The sequence below is a fragment of the Saccopteryx leptura genome, chromosome 1 (assembly GCF_036850995.1).
Source record: "Saccopteryx leptura isolate mSacLep1 chromosome 1, mSacLep1_pri_phased_curated, whole genome shotgun sequence".
Taxonomy (NCBI): Eukaryota; Metazoa; Chordata; class Mammalia; order Chiroptera; family Emballonuridae; genus Saccopteryx; species Saccopteryx leptura.
In genome coordinates, this window is record NC_089503.1 from 369670 (window position 1) to 388472 (window position 18803).

General features: G+C 51.4%; 1 protein-coding gene across 2 annotated transcripts; it reads left to right on the top strand.

The window, feature by feature from the left end:
* The first annotated feature begins 1 nt into the window (after nt 1).
* On the top strand, nt 2-12155 carry PSMD13 (proteasome 26S subunit, non-ATPase 13). 2 transcript variants are annotated; one of them, XM_066363665.1, is made up of 13 exons: nt 2-133; nt 1319-1397; nt 5035-5069; nt 5154-5209; nt 5440-5483; nt 5650-5736; nt 7442-7613; nt 8516-8595; nt 8670-8795; nt 10052-10114; nt 10799-10879; nt 11024-11140; nt 11815-12155. In XM_066363665.1, exons 1-13 carry the CDS (start codon nt 39-41, stop codon nt 11908-11910), a joined length of 1131 nt encoding a protein of 376 aa, XP_066219762.1. In that variant the 5' UTR covers nt 2-38; the 3' UTR covers nt 11911-12155. The 2 variants fall into 2 exon arrangements, with proteins under 2 accessions (XP_066219762.1, XP_066219845.1); XM_066363748.1 differs by lacking the exon at nt 8670-8795.
* Nucleotides 12156-18803: the final 6648 nt, after the last annotated feature.

Sequence of the window (18803 nt, forward strand, 5' to 3'; positions counted from 1 at the left end):
GCTCCGTGGTCCCTGCCGTTTGGGGGTCTTTCGCCATCATGAAGGATGTACCCGGCTTCCTACAGCAGAGCCAGAGCTCTGGGCCAGGAGAGGCCGCCGTGTGGCACCGTCTGGAGGAGCTCTACACGAAGAAGTGAGCGCCGCGCCGAGGGGGCCGCGGAGAGAGCGAGAGGGAGAGGGCTGACGGGGGAGGGGCGGCCCTGACGGACTTGGGGGACTCGGACCGCGGGGGGCAGAACCCGGGCCGGCTGGGCCGGAGAGGCGGGCGGAGGAGGCCAGAGGGCCAGGCCGGAGGAGAAGGAGGGGTGACAGCCCGCGGGGACCAGGATTGGGGGGTCTCGGGGTCCCTGCCTTCCTGACTGAGGGGCTGCGCTTCGGTCCTGAGCTGCTTTCCCTTCCTGCTGGTCTCAGGAAGAGGGGTCCGCGCCGGCCAGTGGGTTTAGCTCTGGGTCCCATTCAGACTAGCCAGCTCCGTCTCGGACACAGGCGGCCCTGGTTTCGGACCGCGGTTGCTGGCGCCTTGCTTGGCCTTGTCGAGGTGTGACTGGACCCACAGCGGCTTCCTCTTCGGTCTCGGACGGGCGAACCAGAGGCCACCGGCGCCCGCTTAGAAACATGATAACCTTCAGAACGATTACATTGTCAGGTCTTAAGCACCGACCTTTTTTTTTTTTTTTTAAACGAATAGAATCCATTGCTAGCTCCGGGTGTTCCGTGGGAGGTACAGCTCCTGTAATGACCTCCGTGTTAACCGCCCTACGTTTCGCCTAGCGCCCTTCACCTACGTACTCAATACGTGTTAACAGTTTTTGAGAAAAAAAATGTTAGTATTTAGCAAATAATTGCGTCTGTTTGGTAGCTTTTGTTTCAGATGTGCTGTCATTCCAGAGGTGTTCTGTACTCATTCGTGTCATTCTTCCACTCAGCCCATTCACAGATGAGGAAACTGGAGCTCCGTTTAAGCTCCTTGCCTGAGACGCTCGGTTAATAAGTAGAAAGAGCCAGATTTCAATTTAAGAATGTATAATTCCAATTCTTGTTTCCAGTCAGACCTCACTGTAACCATTCGAGGTAGTTTAGAAAGATGTTCTCCATTTATAGCTGGGAAAACTGTCTCAGAGAGGAGAAGTGATCTCAAGGGGACATAACCCTGGAGTAGCCAAGTCAGAAAAGAGCTCGGGTTCATTAGCACCTGTGTTAGCGTTCTTCCGGGTACACAGAGACTGGTTACTGTTGACTATTTGATGGGACCATCTAGGCTGCCCGTGTCTGTGACTGGGTATTAGTTTGTGCGTCTTACAGACCTTATGTTTTTTAGGTTGTGGCATCAGCTGACACTTCAGGTACTTGACTTTGTGCAGGACCCATGCTTTGCCCAAGGAGATGGTCTCATTAAGGTAAATGATTTATTGTGCTACATCAGGTTATATAAATATGCTCAAGGACTTCTTAAAATAATAGGTAGGATTTATATTATAATAAAAGCGAGCTGCACCTGTTCAGCAGTCACTCTGTGTTAGCTGCTATTCTAAGTGCTTTACACTTCTACTTCTTTTTCTCTTTATTCTTCATAACAACACTGAAAGACAGGCATGGCTGCTACCCGACTTTTCACCTTGTAATTAGAAGCAAAAGACGAAGGAATTTCGCTGTAGATCACTTGCTATTAAGTGACACACATTCTATTTTCTAAAATCCCAGACTAAAATAGTGCCTTATAGCATGCTCCTGTATCTTACTGTTCATAGACTTTTTTTTTAGTATTGTACTTTGGAAAACGTTACCCAAAAATTGGAAGTTCAGAACTAGTTAGGGGTGGGGTAGGATATAGAAGATCACTGTAGCATCTTTTAAATAACTCTTCTCTCAGCCCTCACTGACGTTGCTTGCTGGTCCAGACCTTTGTCCTAGGTCATGTGGAAGATGGAGTGCCTTCTGTGCTTGACTTGGGGCAGAGAGGGAAGCAATGAGAATTGCAGGGGGACCCTGCCTCTGTAATAGAGCCCTTTTAGAATTTTCTCAACATTAAAAAGTCCCTCTCTCCTGACCTATGGTGGCACAGTGGATAAAGCGTCGACCTGGAAACGCTGAGGTCGCCGGTTCAAAACCCTGGGCTTGCCTGGTCAAGGCACATATGGGAGTTGATGCTTCCTGCTCCTCCTTCCCCCTTCTCTCTCTCTCTCTGTCTCACTCTCTCTTCTCTCTAAAAATTAATAAAAATTTTAAAAAAGGCACTTTAAAAAAAATAAAAATAAAAGTCCCTCTCTGCTCCAGCCTTTCCAAGATCTACTGAGAAACCCCCATTTATTTGTTCTCTGGAAACTTCCTCTGTGCAGTTTTTCTTGAAATCTTTCTCTTGGATTCTGAATGAATCAGAGATTTATATTTACTTGAAACTGAAAGCCAGTTTGTAATGACAGCTTGAGCTATATGCCCTGGATACATAACATCATGTGTGCTCACAGTGATGCTTACCACCTTAGCTCTACCTGAGCTAAGATTTTTCTGTTCTATACACATCAGTTTGACATTTTACTACTCAAAGGAACATGCAGTCATCTGTAAGCTTGGGGGTTTTGCTGGGCTATGTGGAGAAATCATAATTGTTTATTTCTGTCTATTGCCTTTTTGTCTTTCGATTGCTTTATACACATAGCAAAACAGTCCCTCAACCTTGTAACGTGACACTTATTTAGGTCGGCAGATTTAAGTCTGCTATTTCTGTGGACAAAATAAACCTTTAAAAACTGTTGGGACCCAGCCTACATAACTTTCAGATAGATTATATTCATGAATTTGCAGTCACCAGAGGTAATTTTGAGTTTCTAGATTTAGTGGACTTATTTCTTTAGAGCTTTTTTCTTTAGACACTTCCATAACTTAAAATAGGCATCAGAAGTGTTGGTTGAAACATTCCTCCTTAATAAGGAAAATATCTTTGAAATAGCCTTTTGTAATGAAAAAGGCTTTTTATTTACATGGCTTTTTGCTGAGTGACAGATTGAAATATCTAACTGGCTGCTACAGTGACATTTCTTTACCCCCCAAGTTTTGTTGAGAAATAATTAACATACATTGTATTCTCAGGTGTACAGCATAGGACCTGATATGTGTATAAATGGGAGATGATAAACCACATTAAGTTTAGTTAACACTTACCACCTCACAGTTACATTTTTTCCTTGTGAAGAGCACTTCTAAGACCTACCTGTTTAACAACTTTCAGGTACAACACAGTTCTATTAACTGGAGTCCCCATGCTGCACAACTCATTCTCAGGGCTCTTTGATCTTAAAAGTGGAAGTTTATACCTCTTAATCCCCTTCACTCAGTTGACACCCACTGTTCCCTGCCCCTGGCAACCACCACAGTGTTCTGTCTCTGTGAGTTTGGTTTTTTCAGATTCCACGTGTGAGATTATATGGTCTTTGTTGTCCTCTGTCTGGCTGTGTCACTCAGCATCGCGCCCTCTGGATCTGTCCTTGTCACCAGTAGCAGGGTTTTCTTCTTTATGGCCGGGTGGTGTGTGTGTGTGTGTGTACACACCCATCCTCCACATTTCCTGCAGGGACATTTCTGTCTGCTGCATACCCCAGAGGAACTTCAGACTCCACCCCCGCTTGGCCTGGTCTGGAGGGTCCCTCTCCCTCCTTTGTCCAGTTACCCAGCCATAAACTCAGAGGACATGTTCAGCTCCCCTTCTCTGTGACCTACCCGCAGATCTCAGACTGGTCACCTGTCCTCACTGTCCTCGCTCCCTCAGCCTGTCTCTGCTGTTCTTTCTGCCCCCAAGTCAGAGAGAAGAGGTGTGATCACATGTCTCCAGTGGTTAGCCCTGACTTCAGACGGAGCCAGGCCTCCATGCCTCCCGCTCACTCTCTGCCCTCAGAAACACTCCTGAAACACAGTGCAGGTTTCTCTTCCGTGCTGTTGCACGTGTCGGTTCCTGTCTGGAGTGTCCTCAGCTGCCCCTCTCCACACCACGTGTGTCACCTTTCATTGCTCTTCACCTGTGGAGTAACCATTGACACCTCTTGTTGTGGCTCTCCACTGTGAGCTTTGATTCCCTGTACTCGTAAGCTCTCAGTGATGTCATCTGTTTGAGCCAGAACACTTTCTGTGTCTTGAGCACCAGCAAAGTCTGAGGAAGTGCCCTCCCATTTGCTGAATGGTGGAGGAATCTGGTAATGAGGTAGAATCAGCTGGAATCTTTCCTTTTCCCTTCTGGGGCACACCACTCAGCTGGAAGCACTGTGACACCAGCCGCCATCTCCACCACTCCCCCTCACTCCCACTCACTCCCACAGCCTTTCCAGGCCTTGCACTTCATTTAGCAGACGGACCTGGAAATGGGTCACTTGGTTCTTACGGAGTCTGCTGCCTGCAGTCTTCTAAAATCTGAGGTTGCTGAACCTTTTGAACTGGTGGTCTGTTTTGCTTAGAGCATTTTGGAGGAAGAATACAGGAATTAGTCTTCAGGAGATTTTTACAGGGAAGGTTCTTTTTGTTTGTTTTTAAGTGAGAGAAGGGGAATAGTGAAATAGACTCTCACATGCATCCCAATTAGGATCCACCTGGCAACCCCTGTCTGGGGCTGATGCTCAAATTAACTGAGCTATTTTTAGTGCCCAGGGCCGATGCTCAAACCAGTCAAGCCACTGGCTGCAAGAGAGGAAGAGGGAGAGAAGGGGGGCGGGGGGAGAAGCAGATGGCCGCTTCTCATGTGTGCCCTAACCAGGGATTGAACCTGGGACGTCCATATACTGGGCCCACACTCTGTCCACTGAGCCAGCCAGCCAGGGCCACAGGGCAGGTTCAAATTCCTAAAGTGAGAAAAATCCTAGCTTTCTTTTTATTGGTGATCATTTATGTGAACCTAATAAGCCCAAATATGGATCTTCTGTCAAATACTTAATGAGTCTTCAGCAAACATGTCTGCAGTGCCCACCGTGCAGTTGGCATTGTGTGGTGTCTGGAGTCGATTTTGCAGAGCAAAGGATATACTGTAATTTCTCTCGTGTTTTGACTCCACAGCTTTATGAAAACTTCATTAGTGAATTTGAACACAGGTAAGACTCTTTTGTCTGTTTTTGACTTTGAAAATTAAAACATTGATACTTGTTGACACTCAAAGGCTGGTGGTTTTGTTTCAGGGTGAACCCTTTGTCCCTGGTGGAAATAATTCTTCATGTAGTCAGACAGATGACGGGTGAGTCTCCCTTGTTTCTTAAAGGAATGGACCCAAACAGTAATTAAAATCTTGAAATATAATTTCATTGTACTTTTGCATTTTGATAGAAAGCATCATATTCTAAGGCATATTTTTGTCATATTTTATGTATTAAGCCTAAAGATTCCAGCTAAATCCTGGTTGGTGAAACCAGTCTAAAGGTACTCCGTTGGTGTCTCTGACTTTCCTTGTTCTGCTTGCTTTTCCAGATCCTAACGTAGCTCTTACTTTCCTGGAGAAGACGCGTGAGAAGGTAAATGAAGTTTCAACCAGACCTTCTAGAATACGTTCCTGTTGGTGTCTGTGCGCTCTGTCCACAGTGCTGGGGACCAGTGTCTGCTTGTGGCAGCCACCGGGCACAGGTGCCTGCTGTGCGGGTCTGCGCCCATCCTGAGCTCCCTCGTTTCCCACGTCTGCAGGTGAAAAGTAGCGACGAGGCCGTGATCCTGTGTAAAACCGCAATTGGAGCCCTAAAATTAAACATCGGGGACCTACAGGTTACAAAGGTGAGATTGCTGCAACACAGGCCTATCTTTCATTAAAAAGACATTTAAAACTGGGGAAATCCTGTTTTTCTTCTTTTAACTGTTTAAAAAATAATTTAAGTTACAGGAGAGTTGTAGAAATAGCACAAATACTTGTGCTGTGCCCTCACCTCAGATTATCATCGTTCATGTCCCACCTCCTTGCCCCGTCATTCTCTGTGTGTGTATATAGTTTCTTCCTCCCCAAGTCATTTAAGAGTGAGTTGCTGGTATGTTGCCATTATCCTTAAACAGAGGAGTGCTGCCTGTCGGACAAACTACATTTGTTCACTTTTGTTTGGTTTCGATTTTTTTGGTATTTACAATATTGAAGGAAATATTGGGGATAAGGTTCATGTCCTTGTTGCCCTAAAAAAACCCTTTTGATTGTTTCTTTCTACTTCCCAGTCTTAGCCCACATGCAAACTTACTAAACCTTTGGTCTGAAACAATTGGGAGAGACTGAAAGCTGTAAAATCCTGTAAAGCGTGCTGTAATGGCAGCCAGCTGCCCGCTCAGGTTAGGATGCAGCACAGAGCAGCTGGGCAGCGAGGCATCCGGCCACACCTGCCCTGATGGCACACCTCACGCTTGTGTGTCCATGTCCTCCAGCTCCTGAGATAGGGACCTGCAACTCTGAAGGACGCACAGTGGTGTGCCTCTCCTGCTGGCTGTTAGGTTTGGGGGTCACCGTGGACAGTGTAACCACATGCTTTTTCTTGTTGTTTCGGTATCTCACTGTATAAACACTTCTCAGCATCTGATTCAGAGGGCTTTGGGTTGTTTCTATTACAAACCATGCTGTTGTCAGCATTTACGTGCCTGGCTGCTCTGTGTGTGGACAGAGCCTCCCCAGGACGTGTGCCTAGAGGTGAGATGACAGGTGTGTGGTGAGTGCTGTCCACCATGGCCAGGTATTATCAGGATTTCTCCATGATGGCAATTCCCTGACATGTGGCTCCCACGGTATCCGTATTTCAGTGCTTGGTATTCTGAGACTGTTCAGTTCTTGCTGATCTGGTGGAGGTGGAATGGTATCTTGTTGGGGTATATAATTTGTGTTTTTTCTTTTTTGTGACAGAGACAGAAAGGGACAGACAGAAAGGGAGAGAGATGAGAAGCATCAGTTTTTTGTTGTGCACTTTAGTTGTTCATTGATTGCTGTCTCATATGTGCCCTGACTGGGGGTCTGCAGCAGACCAAGTGACCCCATGCTCAAGCCAGCGACCTTGGGCTCAAGCTGGGTGAGCCTGGCTCAAACCAGATGAGCCTGCGCTCAAGCCAGCGACCTCAGGGTTTCGAACCTGGGTCCTTCGTGTTCCAGTCCGACGTTCTTTTCTCTGCGCCAGCGCCTGGTCAGGCTGTATTTCTTGACTGGTGGTCACTGGAGGTCACTGGTGGTTTAGTGACCTATCTGCATCTCCACTTCTGTAAATTACCTAATATCTTTTTTTTTGTCCCTTTTCCTGTGTTGCTTGTATTCTGCAGACTGTAAGAGTTTCTTCTGTAGTGTTGGTCACGTTCCCTTGTGGGTTATTTGTGCCATAACTGTCTTTTCCTTTGGTTCTCTTTTCTGTGTTTCTGACGAACTAGTTTTCAGATTTAATGTAGTCACGTTTCTTTGTACTTTTCATCTCTTCACAATGTTGTCAGTTAAAGGGAATGCTGTCTTGCTCCCGGTGTACAGGAGACGATCGAGGACATCGAAGAAATGCTGAGCACCCTCCCCGGTGTGACGTCGGTCCACAGTCGCTTCTATGACCTCTCGAGCAAATACTACCAGACGATCGGCAGCCACGCATCCTACTATAAGGACGCTCTGCGGTTTCTGGGCTGTGTGGACATCAAGGACCTCCCAGGTAAGTGCATTTGTCCACGTCCCACGAGGAGCTCACTCTGAGACAACCTGGGCGGGGCTGGAGGCAGCAGGTCTCAGAAAGCCCTCAGGTGTACTTGTCCCTCTGAAGAAAGCCTGTGTGCACAGAGGGGAGAGCTGTTTACGCTTTAGTTTCTGCGTTGCATTTGTCTTTGGCATTTAATTCAGATGAGAATGAGGTTTAACTGCTTCTTCTCCAAGTCTTGACTGCTGTCCACGTCTCAGGTCTTTGTGACAGATACACTGATATTAGTACCTGGACCCTGACCCCGACCCTAAAACTCTTATTATGAAAACTGAAATGCTTTACCCAGGGAAATAAATTACAGAAACCTTTCACGGATTTGAGGGTAGAAAGAAAAGTGACCACTGAGTTTTGGGGATAGTGCAATGAATATATGATTAGAAAGGACACTTTGGCAAATTTTGGGGATTTCTTACGGTATACTGTTAAAGCTAATGAGACCAGCAATTCCTAGAAATGTTAGTGTAGTGTGATTGCTGCATCTCAGGAAAACATGGGAAAAAGCGACAAATGTGGTCAGGAGGGCGGGGACTTGCTGTGTGGGAACAGAGTGGGCTTGTTCCCGTCTGAAAGAGGCTGAGTGAGGGGCTGCCGTTTCCCACTCGAGGCAGGGGACATGCGGAGCACAGGACTCCCGGAAACAGGCCGGCCATGGAAATACAGTCACATTCCCACAAAGCCTGTGGGTGTGGGTTCCCAGATACTCTGAACTAACCCAGCACTTTTAAAAGGTGACGCATATTAATGCTGTACTGTAACCATCCCAGGTCATGGCTTCTGTACTTCCTGATGTCAGGTTTTTAAAGCTGAGCAGGACCATGTGTGTAACTGGTGTGTGACCAGGGGTGTTGTCGTTCTAGTGCCGGAGCAGCAGGAGAGAGCGTTCACGCTGGGACTGGCAGGGCTTCTCGGCGAGGGAGTGTTTAACTTCGGAGAACTTGTAAGTAGCCCTGGGCACAGGCTCTGCACCAGGGAGCACTGCGCTTTGCCAGCTGACCGAGTCTGTCCTTGCAGCTCATGCACCCCGTGTTGGAGTCGCTGAGGGGCACTGACCGGCAGTGGCTGATTGACACCCTTTATGCCTTCAACAGCGGCAACGTCGAGAGATTCCAGACTCTGAAGGCCGCCTGGGGTCAGCAGGTCAGTCCAGGCAGGGCTGGCTGAGCGTCCACGTGCTCCTGCCTCCGTCACCATGTGTGTGGGCGTTTATTCAACACGTGTATACTGAGCACCTCGCTCTCCACTGGGCACTGGGAGGAGACTGAGACAGCAGCCTTGCTCTCACCCAGCACAGGAGAGCTCAGCTACTGTCCTGCACTCTGTGCTGCAGAGTCCTGGGTGAGGAGTGCTGGGTGGAGGGGTGTCCCAGTCTCCCCGCAGAGTGGACCTTGCCCACAGCACAGAAACTAGCTGGTGAGGAACACGGGAAGAGCGTAGGCAGCAGAGGACAAGGGAGCCTTGAGAACAGGCGTGTGGGGGCCTGTGAGGGAGTGAGAAACTGGGAGTCTGCACGGGGTGGGAGGAGTGGTCATTGCAGGGCGAGGCTGCTAGGAACTGGGAATTAGGGAGGGGTGCTTCGCAAGGACTGGAGCTTTGACAGGAAGTGTATTCCTTTTTAATGAAATTATATCAATTGTTATTTTTGTACTTTTCTGAAACGTTCAGCTTTCTCAAAGTTTAAAAAAACTTGTAGAATTCACCCCTAATTCCATAACGAAGCAGAGTAGCTGCACACGGACCGTGAGTAGGCAGGAAGCAGACCCAGTCGTGCCTGGCTGTGTGTCAGTGTCTCAGAAGAAGACGTGTGGCTCAGAAAGGAAGAGGGGCCTGAGCCCCAGCGCCCATTGTAGGACTGGGGCCCTTTATGCAGAATCAGCCTGCCCAGTCCCTGCAGAGAGGACCCTGTTGGGGCTGCGGCATCAGGGTTGCAGTCAGGAAGCTCACTCCCTGGGGTCTGGTTCTCTGCTAAGCAAATTACCCCTCGTCCAGCTGTGAAGAGAACATGCTGGCCTGGGTCTCACAACACGCTGTTTCCCTTTGTAAAGAAAGAACCTGCTCTTCATCTCAGAGCAAGTCCCTGGAACTAGAGTCTTCCTCCGAGGCCCCCGTGCAGCTGGACGTGCTCAGGCACAGCATGTCTCTGCTTCTCCCGAGTCTTCCTGAACTGCCTCCCGTGGTCTGTCCCTGGTGTTTGTGGGTTAGCACAGCTCTGACCTTGTAAACTCCTTGTGTTGGGAATGGCCGTTCAGCTAGGACTGTTCTCGTGATTTCTTTAAGAAAGGGAGGTTGGAATGACTTGAAGCTGATCATGAGTCTCGTGACCCACAGTGCCCTTGTTTGCCTGTTTCTTTTTGTCCATCTGCTGGTCAGGTGAGTGGTGTCTTTCTGCTTCACAGCCTGACCTCGCTGCCAACGAAGCTCAGCTTCTGAGGAAAATCCAGCTCTTGTGCCTCATGGAGGTAAGCAAGCAGCAGGACCCTTTGTGGTGGAGACCTGCAGGTGAGCCCGTGGGCCCTGCAGACTCCACGCCTCCGTGAGGCCGAAACGGCAGTGAAGTCTCAGCTAAAACAATGCGGTGTTTCTCCTCTTGCCTTTCTAAGTTTCTGTTTGGGTCTCAGCGCCCGTGAGTCCTAGAGAGGCCTGGCCGGACCCTGAGCTCCCGCGGCTGCCCCTTGATTGCACTCACTGCTACTTGTCTACTGGAGAGGCCTGGCCAGACCCTGAGCTCCCGCGGCTGCCCCTTGGTTGCACTCACTGCTCCTTGTCTACAAGCCCACCTGCCTTTCCCACCATAGTCGGAGCTTTTTCAGAAAAGGGACCTCGTATTTCTGTCAGCATGGTGTAGTTCTGCCAGCTCTGAGTAGTTGCTCAGGAAGTGAACAGTAACTATTTAGAAAACTACTGTCCAGTTAGTTTCACCTTCTTATCTAAGCAAGTAACTATTTAGAAAACTATTGTCCAGTTAGTTTCACTTTCTTATCTAAGCATTGAAAGCTTGTTCTTAATAAGTGTGTAACTAATAATAAGAAAATTTTGTGTAGGAGTAAAAAACCTCATTTTCAGAGTAAGTTTGATAAAAAAACATTATCAGTTCTCTGACAATTTTTGTTTGGAAAAATAGTTAATAAGACTTTTTTTTTCAGATGACTTTCACAAGACCTGCCAATCACAGACAACTCACTTTTGAAGAAATTGCCAAAAGTGCTAAGATCAGTGTGAACGAGGTATGGTTCTTGGACTCTGTACCAGAGGGCTGGGTTTTCTAACTCAACCCACTCAACAGAACCGCGTCTTTTCCTTGTATTTTGGAGCCGGCTGGTGCACGGGGCAGGTGCTGGCACCGGCGGCTCACACGGCCCTCTGACCAGGTGGAGCTGCTGGTGATGAAGGCGCTCTCGGTGGGGCTGGTGAAAGGCAGCATCGACGAGGTGGACAGGCGGGTCCACATGACCTGGGTGCAGCCCCGCGTGCTGGACCTGCAGCAGGTGATTGACGGGAGTGCACTCACTGCAGGTGCTGGGTGTGTCTGCGTCTGTTTGCCGTGGACGGGAGCCGTTTAGGACAAAAGCATTATTAGATGAGAGAGTTTGGAGAAGGAATCACTGCTGTAGGGACTTAAGGGTTTTTCAAATAACATAACTTAGTGCCAGTCTGGGATTTGAACCCTATATTTAAACAGTGATTATGATAACAGTGTTGGTCGTGCTGGTGATGCCGTTTAATCTTAAAATTGCTCCTCTTATCAGATGCGTTCCTGCTTCTGTGGTTTGAGCTTAAATCTGTCTTGTTCATATTGGCTGGGACCGTAATCCTGTGGATTTCCTCTGTTCTTACCTGTTTTTCATGCCAGCTTTTGAAAATAAATGTCCTTGTCAGAATTGACTGGAATAGTGCCCTCCCCTGCACACCCCAGCTCAGGCGTCCCCGTCATGACTGCCGTCTCAGAGCAGCTCAGGCGTCCCCGTCATGACTGCTGTTTCAGAGCAGCTCAGGCGTCCCCGTCATGACTGCCGTCTCAGAGCAGCTCAGGCGTCCCCGTCATGACTGCCGTCTCAGAGCAGCTCAGGCGTCCCCGTCATGACTGCTGTTTCAGAGCAGCTCAGGTGTCTGGAACTGCCCTGCCGTCACCCTGACGCCTGTGTGGTCTGCTCTCTCTCAGATCAAGGGGATGAAGGACCGCCTGGAGTTCTGGTGCACTGATGTCAAGAGCATGGAGATGCTGGTGGAGCACCAGGCCCACGACATCCTCACCTAGCAGCCACGGCCTTCGGGAGCCGAGTTCTTCATTAAATCGGCCGGGTGGGGGTTCTGTTTGGAATAGGACTGTTCTTGCTGTGAAAACAAGCCGGTCATAGTCTGCAGTGTGGAGGGGCCACTGGGTCTCGGGGTGAGGCGGGCAGGAGTAGGGGCGGCCCTGAGTGTGCAGGGCACCCCCCACGTGAACATCTTTCCAGTATGGTGTGACAGTGACCCTGTAATAAATGTTTCCCGTGGTTTGTCCTTGTGGTGTGTCCTTGGACTCAGCTGCAGTCCAGCCTGTGCTGGAGAGGACAGGTGGAACCTGGGGGGGTTTGAGGGGTGTGGCCATGGCCTTGGCTCCACTCTGCTCAGAAAAGAGATCCCAGCACATGAGGGTCTGGGGTGGAGCCAGACGGAGGGCCAGGGAACCATCCCTTCCGACAGGTGTCTGCCCCCTCCCCACCAGCCAGCATTCTGTGACCCGATTGCCCGGTGCTGAGAGTCAGGGAGGGACACACATGCATGAGTCACCAGGCGAGCATCAGGTGGGGGAAGCGTTTAATGATCTTGACTCCTGGCTCAGAGCGGCGGCTGCTGGGCCTTCAAGCTGAGGAGCTTTTCTTGTAGCTGTCCAGGTGGGATAGGACCCAGCCCGCAGGGACTATGAAGCTGATGAACGTCACCACGAGCGCAGTGGCCTGCTCCTGGGGGAGGGAAGCACACATGAGTCCCCTGCGCCCGTGCGGGGGTCAGTCCTGGGTCGTTAGGGGAGGCCGTCTACCTGCCCCCATCCCTGGGTCCTAACAGCAACTCGAGCTCTGCACACACGGCCCCTCAGCCAGCCTGGGCCCCGTGACCTTCCCAGGCGCACAGTGCTCGTCTGCTGCATGCCGGTGGCAGACAGCTGAGCTACGTTGCTTGCCATCGTCTAAGTGACAGTCCTGTTCTGAAGCCTGGATGAGGGAAATGGGGTTCCCTGGCTGTCCACATGTACCCCAGAACCCGGTTTTCTCAGTGGCTGAACTTTTGGGGCCTGGTTCTGAAGAAGCAGCTATATTTCTCCTCTGTTTCCTCCTGGAACTGCCTGGCCCAGGCTTCCCATTTGCTGTCAGATGCCAAATGGGAGACTAATCCTTCCTATTGACTTCAACTGCCAGAGGTTTGAGAGCAGAGTTGGCCTTGAGCAGGGAGGGGCCTTAGGCTGGGCTCTGATGTAAGCTCCATCTAGTCACGTGCGCTTGCAGATGACCTTGTAGACCTTGATTATTCAGGCTAAAAAAAATGGCTGTCTGCTCCCCGGAGCCCAGGGGTGTCTGAGGTTGGTGTCCCCCTGTGCTCTCTCTCTCGCTGACCTTCAAAGCAGCCCACCTTCCCCTTTAACAGGTATGAAGGCGCCAGACACGGCGAGCACGGTCCCAGCCCTTAGCACCCGTCATTTGCCAGGAGAGTAGGGGCCTGAGAATGAGATCTCCTGCCCCCTGATTGCTGACTGCTGGGACCCCAGCCTGCAGTTGGAACATTGACCCAGCACCAAGACCACTCCTAGGAGCTACAGGCCTGAGCAGATGTCCCCTCCCCTCTACCAGCCTGGCTCTCTGTGCCCACCCTGAAACCCTCCTCATCCTGAGGACATCTCCAGACTACCCACCCTTCCCCGGGCCAGCCCCCTGCTGCCTCACAGCTACTTACCGGGGGAGAAGTGGGTGTTTTGGCCGGCTTGGCAGAGATGTGGGCCTTGGGGACCACACAGCCCCTCAGGGGGGCTTGTAGCAGCCGGATGGCGGGGGCCAGCTTCATGGTTGCTGGGCCAAGCTCCCTGAGTCCGTGCAGCTCTGTGTGCCCTCTGCTTGCTCGGGCGTTGGGCTTTTTATAGCTCGAGGGGAAGCCACAGCTGTCCCGCTCTGTCACAGGCCTTGGCAGAGAGGATGCCTGCTTGGAGCTGGTTCCTCGGGGAGGCCTTGGGCCTGTCTGTCCCAGACCCTCCTGCCAGATGCCCAGGCCCAGCACCTTCTCCAGCCACTGTCTCCATGGTCGCTGGATCCTGAGCCCTGGTTTTTCTCCCACTCTGTCCAGAGTCTGACCTCTACCAGCCCTGTGCCCTCTCAGATCTTATCTGCCCCCCCCCAGCTGCTCCTCATTCGCCATCAGGATGTGTGGGTGCTAACTTTTATCCCCTAGGGACCTGGACAGTAACTGGGTCCCCAGGCCCTGTGGTGGGTCCCACCATCCTCAGGTCAAACTTCTCGTCTGTCTAGTGCTCACACTCACATCCGGTCCACCACCATCACCGCACTGCAGACTGGACTCCCAGCCCCTCCCACCCCCGCCCTACCTTGAAGGTATCTCCTGCAGCTCCACACAGCAGCCGGGACAACCCCAAAACAAGCAGGTCGTGTTTCCGCCTGCGCCCCACAGCCTGTGCCCCTGAGGGTCCGTCCCTGGTCGGACGGCATCTCCTCGTGTGTACATTACTGACAACCTGCTTTTGTGGCTGTGAGCACCAGAACCAGCTCTGTCACAGAGTCTGTGGGGCCTAGAGTGGTGTCTGGTCAGCTGGCCTCAGTCCACGCTGGATGAATGGCTTGAGGTGGACAAAGGAGGGTTGGGTGGCTCGGTGTTAGACTGGAGGGTGACAGAGTTGTGTCACGTCACCATCACAGTGACCTGAGAGATTGTGCTAACAGGGACAAAGAACACGGTGCAAGCCCAGGAGCTGAGAACCAGCACGACGCTCAACCATGGAGGTCCATAAGCCCCCAGACTCGGCTGTGGGGACCATCGTCAACTGGGGACGCTCACACCCCAGTCGTTCGTTTAACAATGATGAATTGAACACATGACTGCATTACCCGAGGAACACAATCTTACTTTCGTTCTTCCCTGGAAACCACACTCATTCCGTAGTTGGGACTCGTTTCTGGCCTCTCCCTGCTGCCAGGGCCCAGGCCAGACTGCTGGCCTCTGACTCGGTTTCCCGGGCAGGAGCCCCGTGCCTGGAAGCTGGAGGAGGGGGCGTGTCCAGAGTGTCCCCTCCAGCAGCACCAAGTCCAGCTGCCAGGTCCGGCTGTGGGGGCTCTGCCCTCCTCCAGAATAATCCCTTCCGCCTGAACCTTTAATTACAGCTCTGGGGTGCAGCTGGGGATAAGGCTGTGGCAGTCACCCAGCTCACAGTGGTTCTTTCACGGATGAGACCTGCTGCCCCCACCATCCAGGCCCGCCCGAGGGAGCTCGGGTGGGATGGGGGGGAGGCAGCGGAGTCCCCGCTGGGCCGCAGCTCCAGGACAGCGGGCCTGGGTGGGTGAGGCTGCCCCTCAGGAGACAGAGCCACCGCCTCCAGCCTGGCAGGCCGCACCCATGTCAACCCGCAGCCCTTCCCATGGGCCCCTCACAGGCCTTCAGTTTTCCAACCTTTCCAGGCACAAACGTGTCCTCCTGGCTCCCTGTTCACACGGCTTCCGGGGCCCTGCCTACAGCAGGGAGCTTCAGGCCTCAGGCCCCAGAAACACCTGCTCAAACCCACTTTACACAGAGCCCTGATGCCCACACCACACACAGAGGCTTCCAGGGGTGGGGAGCCGGGCAGCGTCCCTCCTGTCATCGCCCCAAAGCCACAAGAGGCCCCCCAAAGCACGGCCCTGCGTCCTGGGCTCCTCTCCTTCACTGGGATCTGCGGTTACCTGGGAGGAAGCGATGTGACCCACGGAGAAGGAACGCCAGCCGTGTAGGTCACACTGGACAGAGGAATGCAGGGTGGGGGTGATGGCCCCCTGTGACACTGAGGGAGACCCAGCCTTGGGGAGAGAGCAGGACCCAGGGCTCAGGGCCAGCCAAGCCTGTCCTGGCGGGTGCCGGGTGCCCAAATCCTGACCCTCCTCACCTCCTTAACCAGTCCCACTCCGCACAGAGCCATCCATCTCCGCCCCAGAGGTGTCCTTCCTGCCCCCAGTATGTGTGTGGGGGACAGCCACAGTGCACACTGTCCCTCCCAAAGCTGCAAGGTCTGGGTGCTCTCCGTGGGCACATGGCACCACCGTGTGGCACTGCCCTGCTGCGGAAGCAGAGAGGAGGTGACACAGCAGGGGTCCTGACCTCAGGGACCCTGAACAAGTGCCTGTGTGTGCACATTCACATGTGACTTCCCTGCACTGGAGTCGACTCTCCTCACGTAACAGTGGCCCTCCCAGTGTGGCCCCTGGGCCGGCGGCGCCAACATCACAAGGACTGTCGGAAATCACGTGGAAACTTGGTTGTCCTGTCATCTGTTATAACAAGCACAACCCCCTCCCCCCAAGGGAATTCTGATGCACAGTCAAGTTTGAGGACTGTTTTTATGTCACATAAAAACAGTGCTTCCTCCTGTGTCATTCCAAACTAAATGGCCACTTGGAGAAAAATCAAAATCTCACCCAGGTTGCAAAACTCAGTCCCTTCCTTTCACCTACGACACACACTGGCACTAAGTATATTTTGTTTGGCAGGCTCTCTGGAAGCTTTGGGCTCATGGGTGGAGATCCTGGGGTGGGGGGGGGAGCTGTCGCTTGTCCTCAGTGCTCACCCACCCCATGCACTTGCTGCCTCTCTAACGCTCACCTCCCTTTTCCTCTGGGTCATGCCAGACAAACACCGGTGCTGCTTGACAGCATTTCACAACCCTGACAGTCTTGTTGGTGTGATGGTTAATTTTAAGTGTCAGCTTGGCTGGGCCACAGTGCCAACCTGTGCACAAAGGTTATTCTCCATGTTTCTGTGAGGGTGATTTTTGGATGAAATTAGCAGAACATTTTCATTGGTGGACTTTGAGTAAACTGGACCGCCCTCCACAATGTGAGTGGGCCTCATCCAATCAGTTGAAGGCCTTCTAGAACAAAGACTGCGCGCTCCCAGAGGGAGAGAAGATTCCCGGCAGACAGCCTTCGGACTCACGCTCCCACACTGCCTCTTTCCTGGGTCCCAGCCTGCCGCCTCCCCTGCGGAATTTGGATTTAACAAGTCTCCACCATCACTTGAGCCAACTCCTTAGAATAGATCCCCCACACCCACCCCTCCCTCTGCAGTGACCACTTCTTCACTTCATCTTGGACATGGATTTTCTCCTGCCTTCAGACAAGAGCTGGACTATCAGCTCTCCTTGGGTCTCAAGCCTGTCGGCTGCCAGGGTGTGACCCAGACTCACACCATGGGGTCTCCTGGGTCTCCAGCTTCTCAAAGCCACAATCATGTCAGCCAGTTCCTAACGACAAACTCATGTGTATATCTATATTATGGTATATCTATACGTATCTGAACAACCCTGACTAACGCCATTGGTATGGTACATTTGTTACAATCGATGAATCAGTATTGATATATTGTTGTTAACTAAAGTCCATACTTTTTCATTTTAAGTGAGAGGGCGGGGGTGGGGGGTGGACAGACAGACAGGAAGAGAGCGAGATGAGGAACATCAACTCTTAGTTGCAGCACCTTCGTTCATTGACTGCTTCTCATATGTGCCTTCATCAGGGGCTTCCAGACGAGCTAGTGACCCCTTGCTCAAGCCAGCGACCTTAGGCTCCAGCTGACGACCTCGGGGTTTCGAACTTGGGTCCTCAGCATCCCAGGCCGATGCTCTATCCACCGTGCCACTGCCTGGTCAGGCTGAAGTCCATATTTTATTCGGACGTCCTCAGTTTTGCCCAATGTCCTTTTCCTAGTCCAGGATACTGCCTGACATTTGGTCGTCACATCCCCTGAAGATCGTCATGGTTGTGACGGCTTCTCAGACTCTTTGTTTTGTTGACTGTTCAGGTGTGTGTTGAGGGTGCCCTCTACTGGAACGTGCTGTTTTTCTCAGGATTAGGCTGAAGTTGGGTTTGGGAGGATGACCGCAGAGGTAGAATGCCCTTCTTGTCAGACTTTCCACAGGAATCGTTCTGGGGACAGTGCCCTTGAGCAGGTGGCTGAGGTGGGGGCTGTCAGTCTCCAGGGCACAGCCCCTCTCTCTTCTCCCTCCCACACCATCCTCTCCGGGAGGGACCTCCCTGTGCACAGCTCACCCCTCGGAACTCTCAGCCGGGGCCCCACCTCGTGAGGGTAGTGGGTCTGCGGGAATTACTAGGCATTCTTTTTTTTTTTTTTTAATTTTTATTTATTTATATTTTTTTTACAGAGACAGAGAGTGAGTCAGAGAGAGGGATAGACAGGGACAGACAGATAGGAACGGAGAGAGACGAGAAGCATCAATCATTAGTTTTTCATTGAGTGTTGCAGCACCCTAGTTGTTCATTGATGGCTTTCTCATACTTGCCTTGACCGTGGGCCTCCAGCAGACTGAGCAACCCCTTGCTGGAGCCAGCGACCTTGGGTTCAAGCTGGTGGGCTCTTGCTTAAACCAGATGAGCCAACGTTCAAGCTGGCGACCTCGGGGTCTCGAACTCGGGTCCTCTGCATCCCAGTCCGACGCTCTATCCACTGCGCCACCGCCTGGTCAGGCACTAGGCATTCCTTTGCATCAGAGATACTCTCTCCTTTATTATTTCTTATTATTTTTATGCATTATTTCTCCATTTATTTATTCAACTATTTAAACCAGTATGGACTCATGGGTACTTGTTTGTTTTTTTTTACACGTTGGATTATAATCAATACTACCTAATTTTGTTGCTCAGATTTTCCAGCTGTGGCAGCAAGAGCTCTTTCTTTTGGCTGCTGTGTCTGTCTGATAGATCCTTATTGTTGTGGGGCTTTTTTCTTTTTAATTTGTTCTCAGCACTGCCTTACTTTACCAGCACTATAAAATGCTCCAGACTCATCCTGTATATTTTCGGCCCCGGTCTTAAAATAAGCCAACGAGCCCGACTGGGCGGTGACACCGTGGATGGAGCGTCAACATGGAATGCTGAGGACCCGGGTTCGAAACCCCGAGGTTGC

Coding starts and splice junctions, on each gene's coding strand:
- PSMD13 (XM_066363665.1), top strand. CDS start 39: ATGAAGGATGTACCCGGCTTCCTACAGCAGAGCCAGAGCTCTGGGCCA. Junction 5,070..5,153: donor ATTAGTGAATTTGAACACAG/GTAAGACTCTTT, acceptor GTTTTGTTTCAG/GGTGAACCCTTTGTCCCTGG. Junction 5,737..7,441: donor GGGACCTACAGGTTACAAAG/GTGAGATTGCTG, acceptor CCCGGTGTACAG/GAGACGATCGAGGACATCGA.